At 45.9% G+C, this 26,310-nt stretch overlaps 1 protein-coding gene across 1 annotated transcript; it reads left to right on the forward strand.

The window, feature by feature from the left end:
* The first annotated feature begins 3,658 nt into the window (after positions 1 to 3,658).
* On the forward strand, positions 3,659 to 4,303 carry LOC121856574 (anther-specific proline-rich protein APG-like). The gene has a single exon (XM_042352192.1). It carries the CDS (start codon positions 3,659 to 3,661, stop codon positions 4,301 to 4,303), a length of 645 nt encoding a protein of 214 aa, XP_042208126.1.
* Positions 4,304 to 26,310: the final 22,007 nt, after the last annotated feature.

Consider the following 26,310-nt stretch of genomic DNA (forward strand, 5'->3'; position numbering starts at 1 on the left):
TGCTAGTGGTGTGGGTGGTGGTGTTTGTGCTAGTGGTGTGGGTGGTGGTGTTTGTGCTAGTGGTGTAGGTGGTGGTGCTTAGTAGTGTAGGTGGTGGTGTTTGTGTTAGTGGTGTAGGTGGTGGTGTTTGTGCGTGGTGTAGGTGGTGGTGAGTGGTGTGGGTGGTGGTGTTTGCAGTGGTGTAGGTGGTGGTGTTTGTGCTAGTGGTGTGGTGGTGGTGTTAGTGGTGTGGGTGGTGGTGTTAGTGGTGTAGGTGGTGGTGTTGTGTAGTGGTGTCGGTGGTGGTGTTGGTGGTGTAGGTGAGTGTGTGCTAGTGGGGTGGTGGTGTAGGTGGTGTAGGTGGTGGTGTTAGTGGTGTAGGTGGTGGTGTTTGTGTGAGTGGTGTAGGTGGTGGTGTTTGTGCTAGTGGTGTAGGTGGTGGTGCTAGCGGTGTAGGTGTGGTGCTAGTGGTGTAGGTGGTGGTGCTAGTGGTGTAGGTGGTGGTGCTAGTGGTGTAGGTGGTGGTGCTAGTGGTGGTGTGTGGAGTGGTGGTGTTTGTGTTGGTGGTGTGGGTGGTGGTGCTAGTGGTGTAGGTGGTGGTGCTAGTGGTGGTGTTAGTGGTGTGGGTGGTGGTGCTGAGTGGTGTGGGTGGTGGTGTTGGTGGTGTGGGTGGTGGTGCTAGTGGTGTAGGTGGTGGTGCTAGTGGTGTAGGTGGTGGTGCTAGTGGTGTAGGTGGTGGTGCTAGTGGTGTAGGTGGTGGTGCTGAGTGGTTGTGGTGGTAGTGCTAGTGGTGTAGGTGGTGGTGTTTGTGCTGAGTGGTGTAGGTGGTGGTGCTAGTGGTGTGGGTGGTGGTGCTAGCGAGGGTGGAGGTGGTGGTGCTAGTGGTGTAGGTGGGGTGCTGGTGGTGTGGGTGGTGGTGCCCAGTGGTGCAGATGGTGGTGCTAGTGGTGTGGGTGGTGTGGTGCTAGTGGTGTGGGTGGTGGTGTTAGTAGTGTGGGTGGTGGTGCTAGTGGTGTGGCAGATGGTGGTGCTAGTGGTGTAGGTGGTGGTGCTACTGTTGTGGGTGGTGTTGCTAGTGGTGTAGGTGGTGGTGCTAGTGGTGTAGGTGGTGCAGTGCTAGTGGTGTAGGTGGTGGTGTGGTGGTGGTGAGCAGTGGTGGGTGGTGGTGCTAGCGGTGTGGGTGGTGGTGCCAGTGGTGTAGGTGAGGGTGTAGTGCTAGTAGTGTAGATGGTGGTGTTAGTGGTGTAGATGGTGGTGCTAGTAGTGGTGTAGGTGGTGGTGCTAGTGGTGTAGATGGTGGTGCTAGTGGTGTGGGTGGTGGTTGCTGAGTGGTGGGTGGTGGTGTTAGTGGTGTAGGTGGTGGTGCTAGTTGCAGGTGGTGGTGCTAGATGGTGTGGGTGGTGGTGCTGGTGGTGTAGGTGGTGGTTGCTAGTAGGTTGCAGGTGGTGGTGCTGGAGTCGTGTAGGTGGTGGTGTTTGTGCTGAGTGGTGTGGGTGGTGGTGCTAGTGGTGTAGGTGGTGGTGCTAGTGGTGTAGTGGTGGTGTTAGTGGTGTAGGTGGTGGTGTTAGTGGTGTAGGTGGTGGTGTAGGTGGTGGTGTTAGTGGTGTGAGGTGGTGGTGCTAGTGGTGTAGGTGGTGGTGTTAGTGGTGTAGGTGGTGGTGTTAGTGGTGTAGGTTGTGGTGCTAGTGGTGTAGGTGGTGGTGCTAGTGGTGGGGGTGGTGGTGCTGGCGGTGTAGGTGGTGGTGCTAGTGGTGTAGGTGGTGGTGCTAGTAGTGTAGATGGTGGTGCTAGTGGTGTAGATGGTGAGGTGCTAGTGGTGTAGGCGGTGGTGCTAGTGGTGTAGGTGGTGGTGTTAGTAGTGTGAGTTGGTGGTGCTAGTGGTGTGGGTGGTGGTGGTGTTAGTGGTGTAGGTGGTGGTGCTAGTGGTGTAGGTGGTGGTGCTAGTGGTGTAGGTGGGTGGTTTTAGTGGTGTGGGTGGTGGTGCTAGTGGTGGGGTGGTGGTGTTAGGTGGTGTAGGTGGTGGTGGTGGTGTAGGTGGTGGTGTTAGTGGTGTGGGTGGTGGTGTTAGTGGTGTAGAGTGGTGGTGCTAGTGGTGTAGGTGGTGGTACTAGTGGTGTAGGTGGTGGTGCTAGTGGTGTAGGTGGTGGTGTTAGTGGTGTGGGTGGTGGTGTTAGTGGTGTAGGTGGTGTTGCTGGTGTGGTGTGGGTGGTGTTGCTAGTGTGGTGTAGGTGGTGGTGCTAGTGGTGTGGGTGGTGGTGTTGGTTGTTAGGTGGTGGTGTTGGTGGTGTGGGTGGTGGTGTTAGTGGTGTGTAGGTGGTGGTGCTAGTGGTGTAGGTGGTGTGGTGGTGTTGGTGGTGTAGATGGTGGTGCTAGTGGTGTGGGTGGTGGTGCTAGTGGTGTGGTGAGGTGGTGCTAGTGGTGTAGGTGGTGGTGCTAGTGGTGTAGGTGGTGGTGCTAGTGGTGTGGGTGGTGGTGCTAGTGGTGTGGGTGGTGGTGCTAGTGGGGTGTAGGTGGTGGTGCTAGTGGTGTGGGTGGTGGTGTTGGTGGTGTGTGGGTGGTGGTGTTGGTGGTGTAGGTGGTGTTGCTAGTGGTGATGGTGCTGGTGAGAGTGCTGTTGGTGTAAGTTCTGGCGCTGTAAATGCTTGTGGTGGTGTTGGTGCTGGTGAGGACACTGAGGATAAGATAAAGTTGTTTGTGGTAGGTGATGGGCAGTGTCTCTCTCTCTCTCTCTCTCTCTCTCTCTCTCTCTCTCTCCTCCTCTCTTCTCCTCTCCCTCTCTCTCTCTCTCTCTCTCTCTCTCTGCCAAAGTTTTTATAACATGTCTAAAGAGAAGTCTGCTGAAATGTTGGTGTTGTTGTAGTTTGCATTGATGGTTTGTGGTTGTAGTAATAGTTGTATAATTGTGTTTGTAGTAGTTGTTGTAATTGTTGTATTTAACATAAGAAAATAATGAGTCTGAACTAGGCCGGTTGACCTGTGCATGGCAGCTCCTGTCGAGAGTTTCTACCACTCTCTATCATCCATGAATCTATCTAGCCTCCTTTTGAAACTTTCCAGTGTTCAGCACTTACACAAAGTTGGTAGCTTGTTCCACTCATCCACCACTATTTGTGAACCAGTTTCTTCCTATCTCCCTCTAAACCTAAACTTATCCAACTTAAATCCGTTGCTCCGAGTCCTATCCTGCTCGGATATTATAAGAACTTTATCTATATCCTTTATTGATTCCTTACTTAAATACTTCTATCATATCTCCCCGCACTCTTCGTCTTTCTAGGAATGCAAGTTAAGTTTCTTTAACCTATCTTGATATGGAAGGTTTCTAAGTCCAGGAATCATTTTATTTTCGTCATTCTTCGCTGCACCGACTCCAGTGAATTGATATCCATTCTATTGTCTTGTAGTTGTCGGGGTTGTTGTAGGTGTTATAGTTGTTGTATTAGTTGTAGTAGTTGTAGTTGTGCTTGTAGTAGTTATAGATGTAGTAATTGTATGTGTTGTTATGGTAGTAGTATTAATAGTAGGTGTTGTCGTCTTGTTTGTTGTGTGTGTAGTAGTAGTAGCTGTTGTGTTTGTAATAGTTGTAGTAGCCGAGTACTAGTAGTTGTAGGGTCAGCTGTGACACAGGACTCGGGAGATGAACAAGTCGCTTTAACGGGGTCGGCCAGTATTGATCTTCATGGTGATGAGTGCCACTGTGGAGACCACCTCCAGACCATCCCCAGACAAAGACAGACCACCTCCAGACCATCCCCAGACAAAGACAGACCACCTCCAGACCATCCCCAGACAAAGACAGACCCACCTCCAGACCATCCCCAGACAGAGACAGACCACCTCCAGATCATCCCCAGACAAAGGCAGACCACCTCCAGACCCCAGACAGAGACAGACCACCTCCAGACCATCCCCAGACAAAGACAGACCACCTCCAGACCATCCCAGACAAAGACAGACCAGACCATCAGACCATCCCCAGACAGAGACAGACCCTCCAGACCATCCCCAGACAGAGACTGACCACCTCCAGACCATCCCCAGACAAAGACAGACCACCTCCAGACCATCCCCAGACAAAGACAGACCACCTCCCAGACCATCCCCAGACCACCTCCAGACCATCCCCAGACCATCCCCAGACAAAGACAGACCACCTCCAGACCATCCCAGGACCATCCCCAGACCATCCCCAGACCACCTCCAGACCATCCCCAGACCACCTCCAGACCATCCTCAGACAGAGACAGACCACCTCCAGACCATCCCCAGACCACCTCCAGACCATCCCCCTGTAATGAGGGATCACTTAGGGGGAATTTCTTAAATGCCAACTCTAAGTACAACTGTTTATTCGTTAAGTGAATGGCATGAACACATCAATAGATCAATATATCGAGGTTACTAGACACTAACTCTCGGACACAAACATGATATGGATACACTTCCCGCCGTAAGTAACTCACCCCTGGATCACTCTGACAAAGACTCACGTGTGACCTGAGGGAGGCCCACCAGGTACTGCTGGACTATATCTCCTGTGGAAGACTATGCTAGCTGGGGCTCGGTGCTGGGGAGGGAAGTCTCCCTCTGGGGAGGAGCTGTCGGCCCCTTCCCTGTTACAATGATGATCCGTATGTTAATGTTTTTAGGAAGGAGCTGCAGGGCCTTTATATTGGTGATGACAAGCAGGAAGATGTCCTCACTAATTTGGGTGTGTTTGGTCAGGTGACAGGTGTACTGGCTGGAGGGTTAACTCGGGTACCTTGTGTCCGTCAGCTCTCCTGGGTCAGGTCTCCTCTCACTGTCGGGTGTGTCAACCTATGTGGGTTACCACGAGGGCATCTACTTACTATTATATGTGTTGTTCTTCTCTGGGCTGTAAGCTGTGGCCTGACAAACAATCAATACACCCCAGACCATCCCCAGACCATCCCCAGACCATCCCCAGACCATCCCCAGACCACCCCCAGAACACCCATTACCAGCCTTCAACATTCGCCTGCCTCCTCCTTCAACTGTTAATTGACTTGGTTTCGTGTTGTTGTTATTGTGTAGTGGGATGTAAAAACGTTTACTCAGCTGATGAACTGTCCCGAAACTCCCAATCACGTGATTAAGCAGCAAAACGTTTATAGAGATTTGTTGTCGGACGAGAAACGTTTCAGAAACTTGCAATCAACTGAGAAATGTTTCAGAAACATGTGGTTAACTGAGGAACGTTTAAGAAACTTGCGGTCAACTGAGTAACGTTTCAGAAACTTGCTGTCAAATAAGGAACGTTTCAGAAAATTGCGGTCAACTAAGTAACGTTTCAGAAACTTGCGGTCAGCCGTCATTCAGGTTGTTACCCGGATATTGTTGTTGTGGTTGTAACCAAATGTTCAAAAGGTGCGGTTATTTGGAGTTGCATATTATTGTTAGATGCGGTTAATTTGGCTTCATTCACCCGTTCTAATAGACAGTGCACCACATTCACCCGTCCCAGGAACTTCTGGGCCATAAACAGAGACAGTGCCTCAGTGGGGGCTTCGATCAGTGACATTCCAGACTCTTCAAATGGCACACATCGGTGGTTCACTTGGAGTCTCCACACTCCATTGTCAACAGTCTCAAGTTCTGTTAATTACCGTTGTTCATGGTGTCTTTCCAACAGTTATTACTAACCAGTCAGTCAGTCTTTCCAACAATCTTATAAGAACATAAGAATGGAGAAAACTGCAGCGGGCCTATTGGCCCATACTGGGGCAGTCCCATTTTCACCCAACCCCTATCGCTCATATATCCATCCAACCTATGTTCCACTACTCTATTTCCAAACCAATGTTTACCTATTTCACACCTAAATCTAAATTTGTCTAATTTAAAACCATTGTTACGAGTTCGCCCCTGGTTGGTTAGTTGAGTACCTTTGTAATGTCCCCTTTGTTCAGCCCTGACTTCCATTTATACACCTCTATCATATCGCCCCTCACTCTACATCTCTCGAGGGAGTGCAAATTAAGATGCTTTAACCTGTCTCTGTACTCAAGGCTCCTAATGCTCGGGATTAGCCTTGTTATTCTCCTCTGAATTCTTTCCAAGGATTCTATATCCATTCTGTAATAGGGTGACCAGAATTGAAGTGCGTAATTCAAGTGAGGTCTCACAAGCGCAAGATATAGTTTTAGGATGACCTCGCTAGTCTTGTAACTAACACTCCTTTGTATGAGCCCAAGTACTTTATTAGCCTTGTTTCGAGCAAATACACATTGTTTACTTAGCTTAATATTCCTATTTATCATCACTCCTAAATCTTTCTCGCAGTCGGATTTCTCAGTAACATCGTTGTTCATCTGGTATCTGGTTTCCCTGTTTACATCTCCTATTCTGAGTACTTTACATTTGTCCACATTGAATTTCATCTCCCATTTTTCAGACCATTCGAAAAATTTATTTAGATCTTCCTGAAGTTTTGCGGAGTCCTCGTCAGATTTAATTACACGTCCTATTTTAGTGTCATCAGCAAATTGCTGTCCACTCCGATATCTATGTCGTTTATGTATATAATGAATAATAATGGTCCAAGTACTGAGCCTTGAAGAACTCCACTAGTGAGTGCCGTTAATGCCCACTCACTGTTTCCTGTCCTGTAACCACGCCCTAATCCATTTTAGAATATCTCCTTTAATGCCATGAGCCTCCACTTTTCTTATTAGTCTTTCGTGGGGGACTCTGTTGAAGGCTTTGCTTAAGTCGAGATATACCACATCATAATTGTGCCCCTCGTCCACCGATTCGAAAACAGATGAAAAGAATGTTAATATATTAGTTAGACATGAACGCCCGCTTGTGAAGCCATGTTGGGAATCATTGATCAACTTGTGCTTCTCCAGGTGATTTCGAATAGAGTTTGAAATGATTGTTTCCAGTAATTTGCCTACAATTGATGTTAGACTGATTGGAGGATAGTGATCTATCTCCCTTCTTGAAAATCGGTATTACATTCGCTATCCTCCAGGATTCTGGTACTCCACCCGTTTTTAAGGACACGTTAAACAACTTTGCTAAGGGCATACTAAGCTCTTCCTTACATTCCTTTAATACTCTGGCAAATATCTCATCGGGACCTGGTGACTTATTAGGCTTTAGTTTGTCTATTTGCTTACTAACATCGTTACTGGTCACTACAATCTCGCTTAATTTATTTTCTTCACTATCTCTGTATAGAGTCGGTGCCTCGGGTATCATGTTTAAATTTTCGGTGGTGAAATCTGTTGAAAAATATTTATTCAGATTATTGCTCATTTCTCCATCGTTATCCGTTAGCTCGCCGGTATCTGACTGTATTGGTCCAATCTTTTCTCGTGTTTTAGTTTAATACATTTGATAGAATCCCTTGGGGTTTGACTTCGCCTCCCATGCTACCTTCAGTTCATTATTCGTCTTTGCATTTCTTATCTCGGTCTTAACCCTACCGGCCAATACCTTATAATAATCTCGGAGGTAATCTTTACCACGATCTATTCTACCTATAGTCTTCATTGGTCCAATTATATTCTTTAAATAATTATTTTTCCATTTAGGGTCATTGTTGTTTGATCTGAGTTTTCTGTATGGTATATTCTGCCTTTGTGCTTAAAGTAACTCATTATTTAAGTTGTTGTGGAACTCGTCAACCTCAAATCTCGTTATCAGGTCATCCTCAACCGTCAGGTCTCCAGGTAAGGTGAGGTCGCCCTCTGTGGGTATATTGTGTGAGGTCACCTCACGTGAGATCATGTAATTCACCCCCAAGCGTTATACCCCTTCTCTCAGCTGCCTCGTCAAACTATCAAAGTTTGCCCTTCTGAAATCTGGGATTTTAGTGGAATTTTCCGTGCGTCTGCCCTGAAATTCTAAGTGGAATCTAATTTCTTTGTGATCGTTGTTAGCAAGTTCGTTCCCTACCTCGACATTACTAATGAGGTTTTCTCTGTTTGACAGAACTAAATCGAGTATATTATTACCCTGTATGGGTTCGGTTATATGTTGGCTTAGGAAACAGTCCTGGATTGTTTCAAGAAAATCCTCTGATTCTGAGTTACCCGTAAGGTCAATCCAATCTATTTGGCTAAAGTTAAAGTCGCCTACTATACAGACTTTGCTATATATGGAAGCCCTGCGCATTTCATCCCAAATAAGTCGCTCATTAACTCTATCAAGATTAGGAGGTATCTATATTAATCCCGTGATTAATTTTTCCCTACCATCGATTAATTCTATCCAAATTGTTTCTGTATTCTGCTCAGTTTTTATTTCCTTATTTATTTCACACTTCAGATTATCCCTGACATAGATTGCTACTCTGCCTCCTTTCCTAATCTGCCTATCGGTATGGAATAATTTGTAACCTGCAATTTGGTATTCGGGAGGTAACTCACGTGAGTCTAGGTTTATCCATGTTTCGGTGAATGTTATTATATTGATTTTTTCGATACAAACCAAAGCCCTGATTTTATTCATTTTGTTTCTCATACTTCTACTGCTTGCGTCGTAGAATTTTAAGCTAGTCGTGTTCTGAGTCCTCTCTTTGTCGCGTTTAGGTTTTAACTCCCTGCATAATTAAGTTTTGTCCTAATTCCTAGCACTATTTCCCTGTTACCTTTCACTTTGTTTACCCGCTCCCACTGCATTCTCCTCCACCCCCGTGCTCATATGTTCTAGCAGTTTAAAGACTTCAACATCTTTTGAACTGCCCTCTCGAGAGAATCAGCCAGGGTTGCCACCCCATCCCTAGACAGATGCACCCCTTCCTTAGTATAAAGGTCCCTTCACCCGTAGAAGTTGTCCCAGTTATCAATGAATGGGACTGATATTGACTTGCAATATCTGTCAAGACGGCCGTTGACACCAACTGCCCTTGACAACCATTCATTGCCAACTCTCCTTCTAGGCAGGACACCACATATGATAGGGATCCCTCACTTCGACCAAATACGTTCTATAGCTGCCTTGAACTTATCAAGAAGCTCCTCACTCTTGCACCGGCCAATATCATTGCCTCCTGCACTGAGGCAGATAATGGGTTTGTTCCCATTACCAGACAAGATATTGTCCATCCTGTCAGCTATATCCCCCACCCCAGCTCCTGGCAAACACTCCCTCGTCCTATTTTTATTTTTACCACAAAAAGCTCTCTCCAGGTACCGCACCTGGGAATCACCAACAATTAAGGTTTTCGTACCTTCCTTGTCAGCCTGACTATGCTATCGTCCAATTCGTCTATCAAAGGACTGAAAGAGTTGGTACATTTAGCTGTTGTTGTCGTATCCTTAGTAAGTTTTTTTTACCACCTTGGTGTGTTTTTTCACCACCAGTTTGGTTGTCCCTCTCCTCATAACCCTCCATTCGCCTGGGTTTTCGTTAGACACGGGCTTTCCTTGTCTCGTTTCTTCCTTCATCCTCGCTATCACTTCCTTTAATTTAAAGATTTCTTCCTTGGCCCTCTCTAACTCGGCCCTGTGAAGGGCACAGCCCTGTTCACAAGTAGCACTAGCCATTACTGACAATTAATCCCCAGGAGCTAAGCCTGCTGCGACCTTTCCTCTAGTGTGGTCAGAACACAATACTAACTGGTGGGTTTTAGGGGGCTACCAGTCAGTCAGTCTTTCCAACAGTCTTATTACTAACTGGTGGGTCTTAGGTGCTACCAGTCAGCCAGTCTTTGCAACAGTCTTATTACTAACTGGTGGGTCTTAGGGGGTTATCAGTCAATCAGTCGTTCCAACAGTGTTATTACTAACTGGTGGGTCTTAGGTGCTACCAGTCACCCAGTCTTTGCAAGTCTTATTACTAACTGGTGGGTCTTAGGTGCTACCAGTCAGCCAGTCTTTGCAACAGTCTTATTACTAACTGTTGGGTCTAAGGGGGCTACCACTCAATCAGTCTTTCCAACAGTGTTACTAACTGGTGGGCCTTGGATGCTACCACTCAATCAGTCTTTCCAACAGTGTTACTAACTGGTGGGCCTTGAATGCTACCACTCAATCAGTCTTTCCAACAGCGTTACTAACTGGTGGGTCTTGGATGCTACCAGTCAATCAGTCTTTCCAACAGTCTGGTGGGCCTTGATCTACCACTCAATCAGTCTTTCCAACAGTGTTACTAACTGGTGGGCCTTGGATGCTACCACTCAATCAGTCTTTCCAACAGTGTTACTAACTGGTGGGCCTTGAATGCTACCACTCAATCAGTCTTTCCAACAGCGTTACTAACTGGTGGGTCTTGGATGCTACCAGTCAGTATTATTCGGCTGTCAGTCAGTCTCTCCAATAGTCTTATGGCTCCTCCACCAGTCAGCCGGCCTCTCCGTTGAGCTCATGGTCATAACGTTTGTGATATGGTAGAAATTTTCGACTGCCGAGAAAATTACTATGGCCTTCCAGGGAGTTCTTGGGTGTTTCAGTGTTCCACGGGATTCCAGAGTGCTTCAGGGTGCTCCAGAGTTTTCCGGGGTCTTCCAAAGTGTTTCTGAGTGTTACAGGGGGTTCCAGGGGGTGTTAGTTGTTGCAGAATTATCCAAGGTTTTCTCGAGTGTTCCAGTGATGCAGAGTGTTCTGGGGAGTTCCAGGGTGTTTCAGGGTTGTAGAGTATTCCAATAAAGGGTAGTGTTGGCGTATAAAGTGTACCTACAGACAATATATTGATGAGAGTCGACCTACAAGTGCGACAGTGACAATGATCTTCTGTGTGAGTGCCTGATGAGTGACAGTGATCTTCAGTGTGAGTGCCTGAGGAGTGACGGTGATCTTCAGTGTGAGTGCCTGATGGTGACAGTGATGCTTGATGGTGATGATCTTCTGTGTGAGTGCCTGATGAGTGACAGTGATCTTCAGTGTGAGTGCCTGAGGAGTGACGGTGGTGCTAGTGTGATAAGCTATCATTATCACCATTTGTAGGTCACCACTGTGTTTATTTTTGACACTCGCCCCAGGGTGTAACACGGCAGTTAACACACCACACCTGTGTTTGTTACCATAATCTGTTACCAATCTTGATAACAAACTCCAAACACCAGCAGTATTGAAGAAGGACTTGAGGAATTGATCATATACGGAGGGCATTGAGAACCACCACGACGTGTGCCCGGATTTTGCTGAGTAATGCGATAAAGTCCACTGATGCTTGCTGGAACATCACACTGGCAGTCCACCTCCTCCTGCACGACCTTCATCACCGTCTTCTTATCATTATTACCACCACAGCTTCAGGAAAGACACCCACAGGAGGACCAACACCCCCCTCCCCCCACCACCACCACCATCATCATCCTCTCCTCCAAGTTACAGTCTTCCTTGCAGCTGTATTGAAGGACTGTGGAAGGCAGGAACTGGGCGGGTTCTAGCCAGTGTTTTGGGCAGGAGCCAAGAGTTTACTGCTGGTGGTGGCCTGAGGGAACGGAGGGCCTGACTTTATCGTCCTGGCGCCTCTCTCTCTCTCTCTCTCTCTCTCTCTCTCTCCTGCTGCGGATAGTGGCATATTGTAGGTGGTGGATGGTGGTGTTTTGTTGGTGACATTAGTGGTGGAAAGTATTGTTGTGGTAGTTTTGTGATGAAGAAAGTAATGGACAGGCGAATATTACCAAGATCAACAAACAGCAGGAAAACAGGACCTCGAATAAAAACAAGATGGATAAACAACGGAATAACAACACCGCGAATATTACCACGAGAAAATATTCCGCTCAAAGAAAAAAATATATATTTACCCGCGCTCATCAGCCTCTGTGTTGGGTCGGTGGGCGGCCATTGTTGACGTCAGCTGGGGTCTTATGTTCTTATTTTCCTGAATTTAATATTACAGCAGATTTTTAAGGTTTCTAGCGAAGTTATTTTTATTTGTACTTTTTATTGCATCCAGCGGGAGGTCTTTGTTGTACTGTACACGAGCAGGTCACAGGCAGCTACCAAACAGGGAGGTACTACTGCCTGGAAAGATATTGGGAGCATAATGTGTTGTCTAATGGTAGACCCTGTTGCCATATGGCATCATGAAATTTTTGACCAAGTCCCAGGTTGATGATGTGACTTTCTGCCTCATTTACACACAATTGCTGGGTCTCAATTGTTTCTCTTACATGACAAAACAACATACAAATTGTTTCTCACTCTTGATATATTTTTTTTGGTATGTCTTTATTATTATTATTATTATTATTATTATTATTATTATTATTATTATTATTATTATTATTTTCTCCCCCCAGTTGTTGTTGTTATTAGTGTTGTTATTATTATTATTAGTTGTTGTTAGTGTTATTATTAGTTGTTAGTAGTGTTATTATTAGTTATTATTATTATTATTATTATTATTATTATTATTATTATTATTATTGTTATTGTTTTTATAATTAGTGTTATCATCATCATCATATACTTCAACAACAGTATTTTATTTTCCGTAATAGTTCAACACACCTCAACTGCCCGAGGCTGAGGAATTCTCTCTCCCTCTCTCAAGGTTTAAGAAAATAAGTCCAGGCTTTTCTTGAGTAAAAATAATACATGTTGGAAATATAAGATTAAGGTACAGGTAAACATTATTTGGTCTTGGCAGTTTATATACATTTTTCTTGGCCGTGTGTACCCGTGGTTGCCGCCTTCACCACGTAACCTTCCCCCTCACCACAACACTACAGCCTTGCCAGTATCGTGTGTAATAATAATAATAAACGGTTTATTAATAGAGTTGCAGCCGGTGGCTGAAAATTTACACTTACATTTGATTTTGACATAATGATATAATATGCATTGAATATATTTACAGGGCTGTACAGTACATAAATCAGGAGTTGTTTATTATTTTAACAATAGATGGGATGGTGCTATTCTTATATCTATCGGTGCGGGCTCTTATGGGCTGAGTTTTGTTGCAGTGGCGGACTGCCCGAGGTGGGTGGGGGGCTGTCGGTGGCAGGAGGTGGCGATGACGAAGGTGGTGCATTAGTTGGCTGCCAAACCTTTCCAGTGCTTGGTGGTGGAGGTCACTGAGGGATGGCATTTCCAGGGTGGAGAGAGCGTTGGTGTAGCCGGAGTATTCTGCGCCGAGCATGATTCTGCAGGCCCTTTTCTGTGCCTTCTCTAGCTGACGTTGTTGGGTGGAGTTGAGTGTGTGTGTGTGTTCTTCAAAACATGACTATACACAGTGAACTTGTGATCTTGTTATATACTGAATATATAACACTATTTATAAGGTATATAAATGTTAAGTACATGTACTCTTATAATTTATTTCAATTTCAATTATTTATTCCTTGATAGAGGAACCGGGATCCTAGTGCTGTCACTAGGTACCCCTGTACAATAACACCAGAAGCATCTGGCAAGTGTCACAAGTATATACAGTATAAATATTATAAAGGGGCTTACTAAAGCCTAAGGAAGGAAGGATATTCCTTTAACACATAATCAATGTTATTTCCATAATATCTGGCCAGTATGGGGAGGATCATCGTGTCTCCGTCAGGGGGTCGTGGAGTGGTGGTCCAGCAGGCGTCACGGATTGATTGATACGTTTATTGAGATAAAAAAAACATTAATACATCTCAAAGGGATGAAGTGAAATAAGTTCATCCCCACCCCAGTCCAGGAATGTCCCTCTCAGGACTCACATAAATCCCTAATATTTCATATAATCAGTTTATATACATACATAGTTATATTCTAGATGCAAAATTTCTATATTTCTTTAATATTTCATCTATTTTCCTATTTTTAAACATCCACTCTATTTGCTTGGGGACATTATTTATATGGGCATTTCTATATACATTAAGCAATGGGCATTCCAGTATATAATGTGGCAGGGTATGGGATCTGGGTGTTCTACAAACTCTACATTCTTTATCCTGTTCACTTCTCTCAGCTCCAGGCGTCACGGAAGCGTTGTGTGTGTGGGGACATCTTAGGAGGTAGTGATAATTTATTTATATGTACATGTACTCATTGGTCTTTCTTTATATTTGCAGGTACGTGTTCATCTCCTGTGACTTGTGTGAGTACTATTTACCCTTTGAGTACGCAGACAACCTCGTAAGTACTATGAACGAGTCCCTTGATTAAGATACCTTAACCCCTTCAATACGATATAGTAGTAATCAAGGGGTTGAAATCGTACTCAAATGGGTTGAAAATTATACTCTAAGGTCTTGTAGTACTCTGTAACATTTTTGTATTTTGCAAACTTTGTTGACAAGTAGTTTTGTCTTATATCGCGTTATACTCTCTGTGTCTACAGTACATATAATGCTTGTATAATAAATTTTACGATCTGGTAACTTTAAAACCCGTAATGGCAACTCTGGCCAATCTCTGTATTCTGGTTGGCTGACTCCAATGACGTCATTTATGCACACATTCTCTTGTGTGAAAAGGTGTTATCTGATTGGTTGAATCCAGTGTAGTCATTAATGCACACGGTGTGGGGAAAATAAAGAGGTGTTATCTGATTGGTTGATGAAGCTGAGGTAATCAGTATGGCTGCAATTGTAATGGTTGTTAATTTTATGGTGATTGGTGAGCGGCGGCCATCATGAGAGGTCTGTTTCCTGATTGCTTGACGATGCAACACAAGGAATCTTGATTTTCTGTAACTAAGGAACGTTATATTGATGCTCCCTAGTCAACACGTCACGGAAATCGTTTTCTTTGATTGGCGAAGGAATATGACGTCATCGAAATGGATCTAGCTGATTGATTGACGCTCGTGACATCAAAATTCGTCTAGCATGGTCGAGATGCCATAAAAACTCGTCTAGCTTATTGGTTGGTGCTCGTGACACCATCATAATCATGCTCATTACTTCGAAGCTCGTGACACCATCAGAATTTTTTCTCTGATTGGCTGACTGTCATGACGCCATGAAAATCCTTCCCCCCCCCGCCTTAATTGGTTGACTTTCATGACGACTTTAAAAATCTCGCTAATTGGTTGAGGTGGATAACGCGTCCAGGATCCTCGCTGATTGGCTTAGGCGACTGACGTCATCAAATGAACTCGTGTGTGTGTGTGTGTGTGTGTGTGTGTGTGTGTGTGTGTGTGTGTGTGTGTGTGTGTGTACAGAAATAGCAGCATAACGTATAGTGAGGGAAGAGGAGGATGGTAAATGAGGGAGTGGTATATTGAAGATTATTATTATTATTATATGATGGTGTTATGGTACGTTTATAATTATAGAGATTGAGTGGATAAATATATATGAAGCTTTAATTGTTTGGACTCTCTCTCTCTCTCTCTCTCTCTCTCTCTCTCTCTCTCTCGTTAGTAATAATGCCCAACAGCTAAAAAAAACAAAATGTTCAGGTAAAATAATGCTGCCAAGGTCAAAATGCCCCGGAAATAAAAAAAAATAGAAAATAAAAATAAAATAAATAAATAAATAAACAGAATACAAAACTGGCCAGGAAGTAGAGATCACTTAATGCATCAGAAAGAAGTTACCAAAAAATAATCCTCTTAATGACTGGAAGGTAAAGGTGCAGTAGGACTCTCTGCCTCAACATTTACGACGGTGCAAACTTTAGGCAGGAAGGTGGGGGCAGACCCGAGGGAGACGGCTGTGATGAGAGGCGTTGAGACTTGTCGAGACGTTGAAACTCACCCTGACGCCGGTGTTGAGATGGTGGTGCTGTTAGCGTTGAAACACCCTGACGCCGGTGTTGAGATGGTGGTGCTGTTAGCGTTGAAACTCACCCTGACGCCGGTGTTGAGGCGGTGCTGCAGTTAGCGTTGAAACTCACCCTGACGCGGGTGTTCAGGCGGTGGTGCTGTTAGGCGTTGAAACTCACCCGACGCCGGTGTTGAGACTGACAATTGCTATTGTGATTGAAACTCACCTGACGCCGGTGTTGAGATGGTGGTGCTGTTAGCGTTGAAACTCACCCTGACGCGGTGTTGAGGCGGTGGTGCTGTTAGCGTTGAAACTCACCCTGACGCCGGTGTTGAGATGGTGGTGCTGTTAGCGTTGAAACTCACCCTGACGCCGGTGTTGAGACGGTGGTGCTGTTAGCGTTGAAACTCACCCTGATGCCGGTGTTGAGATGGTGGTGCTGTTAGCGTTGAAACTCACCCTGACGCCGGTGTTGAGACGGTGGTGCTGTTAGCGTTGAAACTCACCCTGACGCCGGTGTTGAGACGGTGGTGCTGTTAGCGTTGAAACTCACCCTGACGCCGGTGTTGAGACGGTGGTGCTGTTAGCGTTGAAACTCACCCCGACGCCGTGAAGGAGATGGTGGTGCTGTTAGCGGAAACACCTGACGCCGTGTTGAGGACGGTGCTGTTACGCTGAACTCACCCCGACGCCGTGTTGAGACGGTGGTGTTGTTAGTTGCTGAAACACCCTGATGCCGGGTAAGCGAGACGTGGTGCTGGTTGATGCGGAACTCACCCACGCCGGTGTTGAGACGGTGGTGCTGTTAGCGTTGAAACTCACCCTGACGCCGGTGTTGAGACGGTGGTGCTGTTAGCGTTGAAACACCCTGATGCCGGTGTTGAGACGGTGGTGCTGTTAGCGTTGATATTGATCTAGAATGCTGTGTCTATGACTGTTGCTATATAGTAGTAGCTGTTTCTTTGGCTGTTGCTGTTTAGTAGTGGCGGTGGAGACGTCAAATAAGAATGAAAAATGAGGTCGAATAAGAATGAGCCAAGGTGGATGACCAGAAAACTTAAACACGACATAGGAATAAAGAAAGGAATATATATGAAATTAAAGGGAGGGGAGGAGCAGCTCAGAAACAAGTATAATGAACTATCTAGGAATGTTAAGAAAAATGTAAGGAAAGCAAAGAGAGACTATGAAATCAAAATAGCAAGAGAATCCAAGGCGAATCCCAAGGGATTTTTCCAGGTATATAGGACAAAGGTCAAGGACAAAGTTGGGCCTTTAAAGTCAGGGAGGGGAGAAGTGATAAATGGCAGTGAAGAAATAAGCAAAGCATTGAACAGCTACTTCTTATCAGTTTTCACAGAAGAAAATTGTGATGAAATTCCAGAGGTGGAGCTGATATTTAAGGGAAAGGAAGAAGAGAAATTAAAGAATATCACTATCAGAAAAGAGGATGTTCTTAAGAAGATAAATAAACTAAAGAAAACAAAATCCCCAGGGCCGGATGAAATTTTCCCTCGAGTCTTGAAAGAGTGTAGGGAACAGATTAGAGGACCCTCGTAAACTTATTTACAAAATCATTAGACACTGGAGATGTGCCAGACTTGTGGAAACAGGCAAATGTAGTACCTATATTCAAAAAGGGAGACAGAGCAACAGCGTCAAATTACCGGCCGATCAGTTTGACGTCAGTAGTGGGGAAATTTCTTGAATCAATTATAGCAGATAGCATCCGATCGCATCTAGAAAAAAGCAAATTAATCTAAGACTCTCAACATGGGTTTACAAAGGGAAAATCTTGTCTAACAAATCTGCTAACGTGTTTTAGGAAAGTCTTCGAGGTAGTAGATAATGACGAAAATTACGATGTTATTTACTTAGACTTTAGCAAAGCATTTGACAGAGTACCGCATCAGAGGCTTCTGAGAAAAATTAAGGCTCATGGTATCGAGGGGAAAGTTTTAAATTGGATAAAATCATGGCTCACCGATAGAACGCAGAGGGTCAGCGTAGATGGTGTTAAATCTGAGTGGGGCCGTGTAACCAGTGGGGTTCCCCAGGGGTCAGTACTAGGTCCACTCTTGTTCATAATCTACATAAACGATCTAGATACTGGGATCAGCAGTGACATAAGCAAGTTTGCGGATGACACCAAAATAGGGCGGCCGATTAATTCAGGGCAGGATGCAAATGCATTACAGGAGGATCTAAACAAACTGCAGGGGTGGTCTGAAAAATGGCAAATGAAATTCAACACCAGCAAGTGCAGCGTACTTAATATTGGAAGAACAAATACTTATAATTTATACAGCCTTAACAACATCAACCTAGAGAAGTCGACTTGTGAAAGAGACCTAGGGGTACTTGTAAGCCTGGACCTACGGCCTAGAAAACAGTGCGTTAATGTTCGAAATAAGGCAAACAGAGTATTGGGTTTTATATCTAGAAGTGTAAGTAACAAGAGTGCAGAGGTCTTATTGCAACTATATCTTGCGCTAGTCAGGCCGCACCTCGATTATGCGGTTCAGTTCTGGTGCCCCTATTATAGAATGGATATAAATTCACTAGAGTCGGTGCAGCGAAGAATGACAAAAAAGATTCCGTGACTTAGAAACCTTCCATATCAGGATAGGTTAAAGAAACTTAACTTGCATTCCCTAGAAAGACGAAGAGTGCGGGGATATATGATAGAAGTATTTAGGTGGGTGAAAGGAATCGATAAAGGGGATATAGATAAAGTTCTTATAATATCCGAGCAGGATAGGACTCGGAGCAACGGATTCAAGTTGGATAAGTTTAGGTTTAGGAGGGATAGGAAGAAACTGGTTCACAAATAGGGTGGTGGACGAGTGGAACAAGCTTAGCAACTTTGTAGTAAGTGCGGGAACGATGGAAAGTTTCAAAAGGAGGCTAGATAGATTCATGGATGATAGAGAGTTGTAGTAACTCTCGACAGGAGCTGCCATGCACAGGTCAACCGGCCTATTGCAGACTCCTTATGTTCTTATGTTCTTATGTACCACATGAGCCGGCTATAAAAGTTTTTAAATTATACCGAGTCCTTTCTGGGAAAGTGTCGTCAGCGGTAACTCTACAACAAGAACTTTGCTGCTACAACAACAATAAAGCTGCTACAACACTACAACGACAATACGACTACAACAACAACAACAACAACAGCAATACTACAACAGGAAGACGACAGCATCAGCACTACAACAACAACAATACGACAACGGGAAGATGAAACCAGCACTAAAACAACAACATCATTATAACAACACTACAACAATAATACGAGAACAACACTACAAAAACAATATTATTACAAACTAGACCCGTCCGTCAGGTAGTTTGTTTGTTAAACTGCACAACTTATACACAAACAGGTATTAATGACTCGTATAGATAAATGTGTGTGTTAGGTGAATTTGTTTTAACCACCAACGCAACAAACAGTTCCAAACAGATCACTAATGACCAGTTCGATGTTATAAGTTGTTGTTGATTGGTTGTAAACATGTTTGGTGTGTGTTTTGGAAGTCCATGTTTGTGTTTTGTGTTTGGTGTGTTAATAAGACCTTGTTTGTGTAACTTGTTTTATTGCGGTATAGATATATATATTGATGGTAGTGTTGTTGTTGTTGTTGTTCTTTGTTTTTTATGGTATTGTGGTGGTGGAGGTGGTTGTTGTATTTGTTGTTGTTATATTAGGTTAAGTTTGGGTTAGGTTGGGTTAGATTAGGTTAGGTTACGATACATTAGGTTCGGTTAAGTTAGGATTGGTTCGGTTAACATCAGCCTTTTCAAAAATTACGATCACTTTCCCGTATTTACGATCTCCTCACAGTTACGATAGTTCAGAGTATCCGGACCACTCCCTCTCCTCTCCTACTCCTCTCCCTCTCTTCCTCCCTCTCCTCTCCCTTTCTCTCCCTCCCCCTTCTCCCTCTCCTCTCTCTTTCTCTCTCCCCCCTTCTCCCTCTCCTCCTCCCTCTCTTCTCCCTCTCTCTCCCTCCCCCTCTCTCCCTCTCCTCCCCCCTTTTCCCCCTCCTCTCCCTCTCCTCCTCTCAAAAGGGTGGGTCATGTATAACTTATATGACTGCAAACCCCTGGAAGCCTTGGTGAGAGGCTAGGGAGAGAGAGATGTGGAGGTGGCAGGCAAGTGGAGGAGGGGGAGGGGGTGTGGATGGAGGAGGGTGGTGTGGATGGATGGAGGAGGAGGTGTGGATGGAGGAGGTGGCTGGATGGAGGGGGAGGTGTGTGGAAGGAGGGAGGGAGGTGGTGTATGGATGGAGGGAGGTGGTGGATGGAGGGAGGGAGGGTGTGTGGATGGAGAGGGTGGTATGGATGGATGGAGGGGAGGGTGGTGTGTGGAGGAGAGGGTGTGGTATGTGGATGGAGGGAGGGAGGGTGGTATGGATGGAGGGAGAGGGAGGGTGGTATGGATGGAGGAGGGTGGTATGGATGGAGGGAGGGTGTGGTATGGATGGAGGGAGGGAGGGTGGTATGGATGGAGGGAGGGAGGGTGGTATGGATGGAGGGAGGTGGGTGGTATGGAGGGAGGAGGGAGGGTGGTATGGATGGAGGGGGAGGGTGGTATGGATGGAGGGAGGGAGGGTGGTATGGATGGAGGGAGGGTGGTATGGATGGATGGAGGGAGAATTGGTATGGATGGAGGGGAGGGTGGGTATGGATGGAGAGGGGGAGGAGGGGTGTGAGGCCTTGGATGGAGGGGAGGGTGGTATGGATGGAGGAGGGAGGTGAGTATGGATGGAGGAGGGTGAGGTATGGATGGAGGGAAGGAGGGAGAATTAGAGTATGGATGGAGAGGAGAATTGGTGGCTAGAGATGAAGGAAGGAGGACAGGAGGTGGTGTCGTGCCTGAGAGAGAGAGAGAGAGAGAGGCCCCCCTTTGTGTGCTACACTCCAGATGTATTGTTGATGCTGTGTGCTCATACAGTTGTGGAGATGTGTTCCTACACCCCCTGTGGTAACCTGCGTCTCCAAACAGCAACGTCACGGTAATAGTATTATTATTTATGAATGAATTGGTACTGCTCGTGTAATGACGGACGTGATTGATGGATAGGTTTGCTATAGGTCATAATAGATTGGCCGTCTGGAGTAACGGGCTACCACAGGGGTGCAGGAACACATCTCCACAACTGTACCTGTGTTTACCTGTCTGTGTGATGGTACCTGTGTTTACCTGTCTGTGTTGGTACCTGTGTTTCCCTGTGTGTGTTGGTACCTGTGTTTACCTGTGTGTGTTGGTACCTGTGTTTACCTGTGTGTGTTGGTACCTGTGTTTACCTGTCTGTGTTGGTACCTGTGTTTCCCTGTGTGTGTTGGTACCTGTGTTTACCTGTCTGTGTGATGGTACCTGTGTTTACCTGTCTGTGCTGGTACCTGTGTTTACCTGTCTGTGCTGGTACCTGTGTTTACCTGTCTGTGCTGGTACCTGTGTTTACCTGTCTGTGTGCTGGTACCTGTGTTTTACCTGTCTTTGCTGGTACCTGTGTTTACCTGTGTGTGTGTTGGTACCTGTGTTTACCTGTCTGTGCTGGTACCTGTGTTTACCTGTCTGTGTGCTGGTATCTGTGTTTACCTGTGTGTGCTGGTACCTGTGTTTACCTGTCTGTGTGCTGGTACCTGTGTTTACCTGTGTGTGTTGGTACCTGTGTTTACCTGTCTGTGTTGGTACCTGTGTTTATCTGTCTGTGTCTTGGTACCTTGTGTTTACCTGTGTGTGTGTGTTGGTACCTGTGTTTACCTGTGTGTGTTGGTACCTGCGTTTACCTGTCTGTGTGCTGGTACCTGTGTTTACCTGTCTGTGTTGGTACCTGTGTTTACCTGTCTGTGCTGGTACCTATGTTTACCTGTCTGTGCTGGTACCTGTGTTTTCCTGTCAGTGTGCTGGTACCTGTACATACCTGACTGGTACTTGTACACCTTTCTCATAAAATCGCGAACGCAACCACACACACGACTTGTCGCACGCAAACCCTCGCACTTAAAATCATGCACACAATCAGGAACTCGTCGGGGTCATGCAAGCACGATCACGGCTGATAACTTCTGAGAACACATTCTCTCTCTCTCTCTCTCTCTCTCGTACAGTTAACAGTATTAAAACTACAGGTACATTTATAATTAAAGGTAGAAATACAATAACAGGTACATGAACAATATTACAGCAGGTACAGATGGAAGTGCAGATACAAGAACAAGTATAGTTACAAGTACAGGTACAGGTAATCCAATTTGGCAACAGTAGCACGTATTCAGCTCAGGTTCAGTTGACATGTAATTCACAAGCGGCGACTCGTCAGGTACAGTGATTACAGGAGTACAGGTTAATGCTACAGTGACTACAAAACTACACGTATAAATAGATGGGGGGGTTGCTTGGTTCACTTGTGATTATCAGGGGTTCATTCATGTGGTTCTTAGGGGTTCATTCATGTGGTTCTTAGGGGTTCATTCATGTGGTTGTCAGGGGTTCATTCATGTGGTTCTCAGGGGTTCATTCATGTGGTTCTTAGTGATTCATTCATGTGGTTGTCATGGGTTCATTCATGTGGTTGTCAGGGGTTCATTCATGTGGTTGTCAGGGGTTCATTCATGTGGTTGTCAGGGGTTCATTCATGTGGTTGTCATGGGTTCATTCATGTGGTTCTTAGGGGTTCATTCATGTGGTTCTTAGGGGTTCATTCATGTGGTTGTCATGGGTTCATTCATGTGGTTGTCAGGGGTTCATTCATGTGGTTCTTAGGGGTTCATTCATGTGGTTGTCATGGGTTCATTCATGTGGTTCTTAGTGGTTCATTCATGTGGTTGTCAGGGGTTCATTCATGTGGTTGTCAGGGGTTCATTCATGTGGTTCTAAGTGGTTCATTCATGTGGTTGTCAGGGGTTCATTCATGTGGTTGTCATGGGTTCATTCATGTGGTTCTTAGTGGTTCATTCTTGTGGTTGTCATGGGTTCATTCATGTGGTTCTCAGGGGTTCATTCATGTGGTTGTCAGGGGTTCATTCATGTGGTTCTCAGGATGTTTGCCTCATGCCTGGAGGCCATAGCTCGCCTGTCCAATCAATACCTGTGTGGAGCCATTAGTGCCCCTCAGCTGCTGGCCTCGCAAACTCTGCATTGGCCTCACAACCTTTACAACCTCCTCCACCTTGGCCTCACAACCTCTTCTTTGACCTCACAACCTCCTCCACCTTGACCACACAACCTCCACCATGACCTCACAACCTCCACCATGACCTCACAACCTCCACCATGACCTCACAACCTCCTCCACCATGACCACACAACCTCCACCATGACCACAACCTCCACCATGACCACACACAACCTCCACCACCTGACCTCACAACCTCCACCATGACCTCACCATGACCTCACAACCTCCTCCACCTTGGCCTCACAACCTCTTCTTTGACCTCACAACCTCTTCTTTGACCTCACAACCTCCTCCACCATGACCTCACAACCTCCACCATGACCTCACAACCTCCACCATGACCTCACAACCTCTACCTCAGTAAACCTCTCGACGTGTAAGATGAACCTCAGTCAACCCACAAGAACCGCTGCTGGTGTAAGAGACAGAGAATGAGACAGAGGTCGGCTGAGAGATGGAGAGATAAAGGGAGAACGAGACAAAGGTTGGATGAGGGAGGGAGAGACAGAGGTCGGCTGAGAGATGGAGAGATAAAGGGAGAACGAGACAAAGGTTGGATGAGGGAGGGAGGGAGGGAGAGACAGAGGTCGGCTGAGAGATGGAGAGATAAAGGGAGAACGAGACTAAGGTTAGATGAGGGAGGGAGAGAGAGGTCATTGAGAGATGGAGAGATAAAGGAGAACGAGACAAAGGTTGGATGAGGGAGAGAGAGAGGTCCGGCTGAGAGATGGAGAGATAAAGGGAGGAGAGACAGAGGTTGGATGAGGGAGGAGAGACAGAGGTCGGCTGAGAGATGGAGAGATAAAGGGAGAACGAGACTAAGGTTGGATGAGGGGAGAGACAGAGGTCGCTGAGAGATGGAGAGATAAAGGAGAACGAGACAAAGGTTGGATGAGGGGAGGGAGAGACATAGGTTTGGCTGAGAGATGGAGAGATAAAGGGAGAACGAGACTAAGGTTAGATGAGGGGAGAGAGAGACAGAGGTCGGCTGGAGAGATGGAGAGATAAAGGAGAACGAGACAAAGGTTGGATGAGGGAGGGAGACAGAGGTCGGCTGAGAGATGGGGAGATGGGAGAGAGAGACAGAGGTCGAAGCTGAGAGATGGAGATAAAGGGAGAACGAGACAAAGGTTGGATGAGGGGGAGAGACAGAGGTCGGCTGAGAGATGGAGAGATAAAGGGAGAACGAGACAAAGGTTGGATGAGGGGAGGGAGAGAGAGAGGTCGGCTGAGAGATGGAGAGATAAAGGGAGAACGAGACAAAGGTTGGGATGAGGGAGGGAGAAAGAGACAGAGGTCGGCTGAGAGATGGGGAGATAAAGGGAGAGAGAGACAGAGGTCGGCTGAGAGATGGAGAGATAGAAGTCGGCTGAGACACAGAAGGAGAACGAGAGACGGAGGTTAGAGGGACTGAGAGAGAGAAAGGTTAGAGAGACTGAGAGAGACACTACTACTACCACCCTTACAAGAGAGACTTTTTGAGACGGAGACACCCGGATATCAACTCAGGCCGGCGGCGGGGCGCCATTCTGTCGAGCCTGAGTAAGGTGAGACAGATACAGACACACACGAGACAATGGCTACCGACCTGAGAGACTAAGAGAAGAGGGAGAGACAGGAGAGAGAAGCACACGACTTGGTGAGAGAGAGAGAGAGAGAGAGAGAGAGAGAGAGAGAGAGAGAGAGAGAGAGGTTTTTGTTATTACTGTAGGTGTTGTGATTGTAGATTTTATGGTTGTAGTTGTGGTTGTGTATTTTATGGTTATAGGTGTTGTTGTGGTTGTGTGTTGTGGTTGTAGGTGTTGTTGTGTGTTGTGGTTGTGTTGTAGTTGTAGGTGTGGGTTTCTCTGTGTATTGGAGAAACATTTAAAAGTCATTACCGTCGACTTTTTTATCGTTAACGAGGAAACTTAAAATTTGGGTGATGGTGATGGTGGTGGTGATGGTGGTAGTGGTGATGGTGGTAGTGGTTGTAGCGGTGGTTGTGGTGGTAGTAGTGGTGGTGGTGGTGGTGATGGAGGAGGGGTAGCCAGGAAACAGCAGTAGGGGGGAGGGGAGAGTGCCAGCTGACCCTCTGGATCGATGCCAGTGCCGCCGCCTCGGGCCTGGCTGCAGGATAACCAGTAGGTCATCCAGGTCATGGAGGGCACCCTCAACCCTCCCATGGGCTGAGGTCACGTTGAAGGTTAGTTCAGGTCGAGGTAGGTCAAGGGTAGGTCAGGCCGAGGTAGGTCAAGGGTAAGTCAGGCCGAGGTAGGTCAAGTGTAGGTCAGGTCGAGGTAGGTCAAGGGGTGCCAGGCCGGGAGGTGGTAGGTCAAGTGTAGGTCAGGTCGAGGTAGGTCAGGCCGAGGGTAGGTCACGGTGAAGGGTAGGTTAGGCTGAGGTAGGTTAGGCCGAGGTAGGTCAAGGGTAGGTTAGGCCGAGGTAGGTCAGGCCGAGGTAGGTCACAGTCAAGATTATGGTCAATAGATAATGTATGATGGTCAATAGATAATGTATGATGGTCAATAGAGGCTGAAGGTGGAGGGCCAGACCAGTAGTGATGTTTTGAGAGTCGTTTATTATTATTACAAGTTGTCGTTATGGTGTGGTGGTTGTTAGGGTACGATAATTACCGACTGGTAGAGTGTTGCCATTTTCCGATTGATCGAGTACGGATTAATTTACCGGATGAATAGACTTTCCGGTAGTGAGAGGCTATTCATCCGGCCGCCTGCTGCTGAATACGCGTGTTCTAGACCAGCACCGCCGTAGTGTGGATTATCTCTCTCTCTCTCTCAAACAACAGGTCCATCCCACATTTACCCACATTCACTGATTGGCTAGTGAATTATTATAACCCCCCGTCCACGTGGAGTATAATCTTTGTTCTTAGTGATGCGTAGATTAATGGCCTATTTTAACATAATTATTGAAGTGCTTAATTAATTTTGTCTTTAATTTTCACTTGTAATAGTATTGTGGTGGGTTGTAGGTCGTTGTGGTCGTTCTGAGTTGAGCCTTTGTTTACATGTGCAGTTATGGTGGTGGTCGGTGTGTGTTGGTGGCGCTGCGGTCGTCCCTTTAGCAGATCCGTAGAGTTTGGTCAACAACCACTGTATACAAAAGTAAACCTATATTAATCAGTAAGTCTGGCCTGCAAAGTTTTATTACACATTATTTTGAGTAGAATAAACTTTAGAATAAAAAGTGGGTTATCTGAAGAGAAAAGGAAAATGAACTAGAGAAGCTATACTTGTATACTCCCGCGACCTACGTAAACCATATACAGTGCCTACAGTGACTGTATTCAGGCTGGACTGTATAGTTTATGAACATGTTTGACAATTTTACTGAATAAAGATCATCATCATCATCATCATCATCATCATCATCATCATCATCATCACCACCATCACCACCACCACCACCACCACCACCACCACCACCATCACCATCATCATCATCATCACCATCATCATCACCATCATCAACCATCATCCTCACATAATACGAAACGCAAACTTCTTCATCAGC

Source organism: Homarus americanus, unplaced genomic scaffold (genome assembly GCF_018991925.1).
Source record: "Homarus americanus isolate GMGI-L3 unplaced genomic scaffold, GMGI_Hamer_2.0 scaffold19461, whole genome shotgun sequence".
Lineage (NCBI taxonomy): Eukaryota > Metazoa > Arthropoda > Malacostraca > Decapoda > Nephropidae > Homarus > Homarus americanus.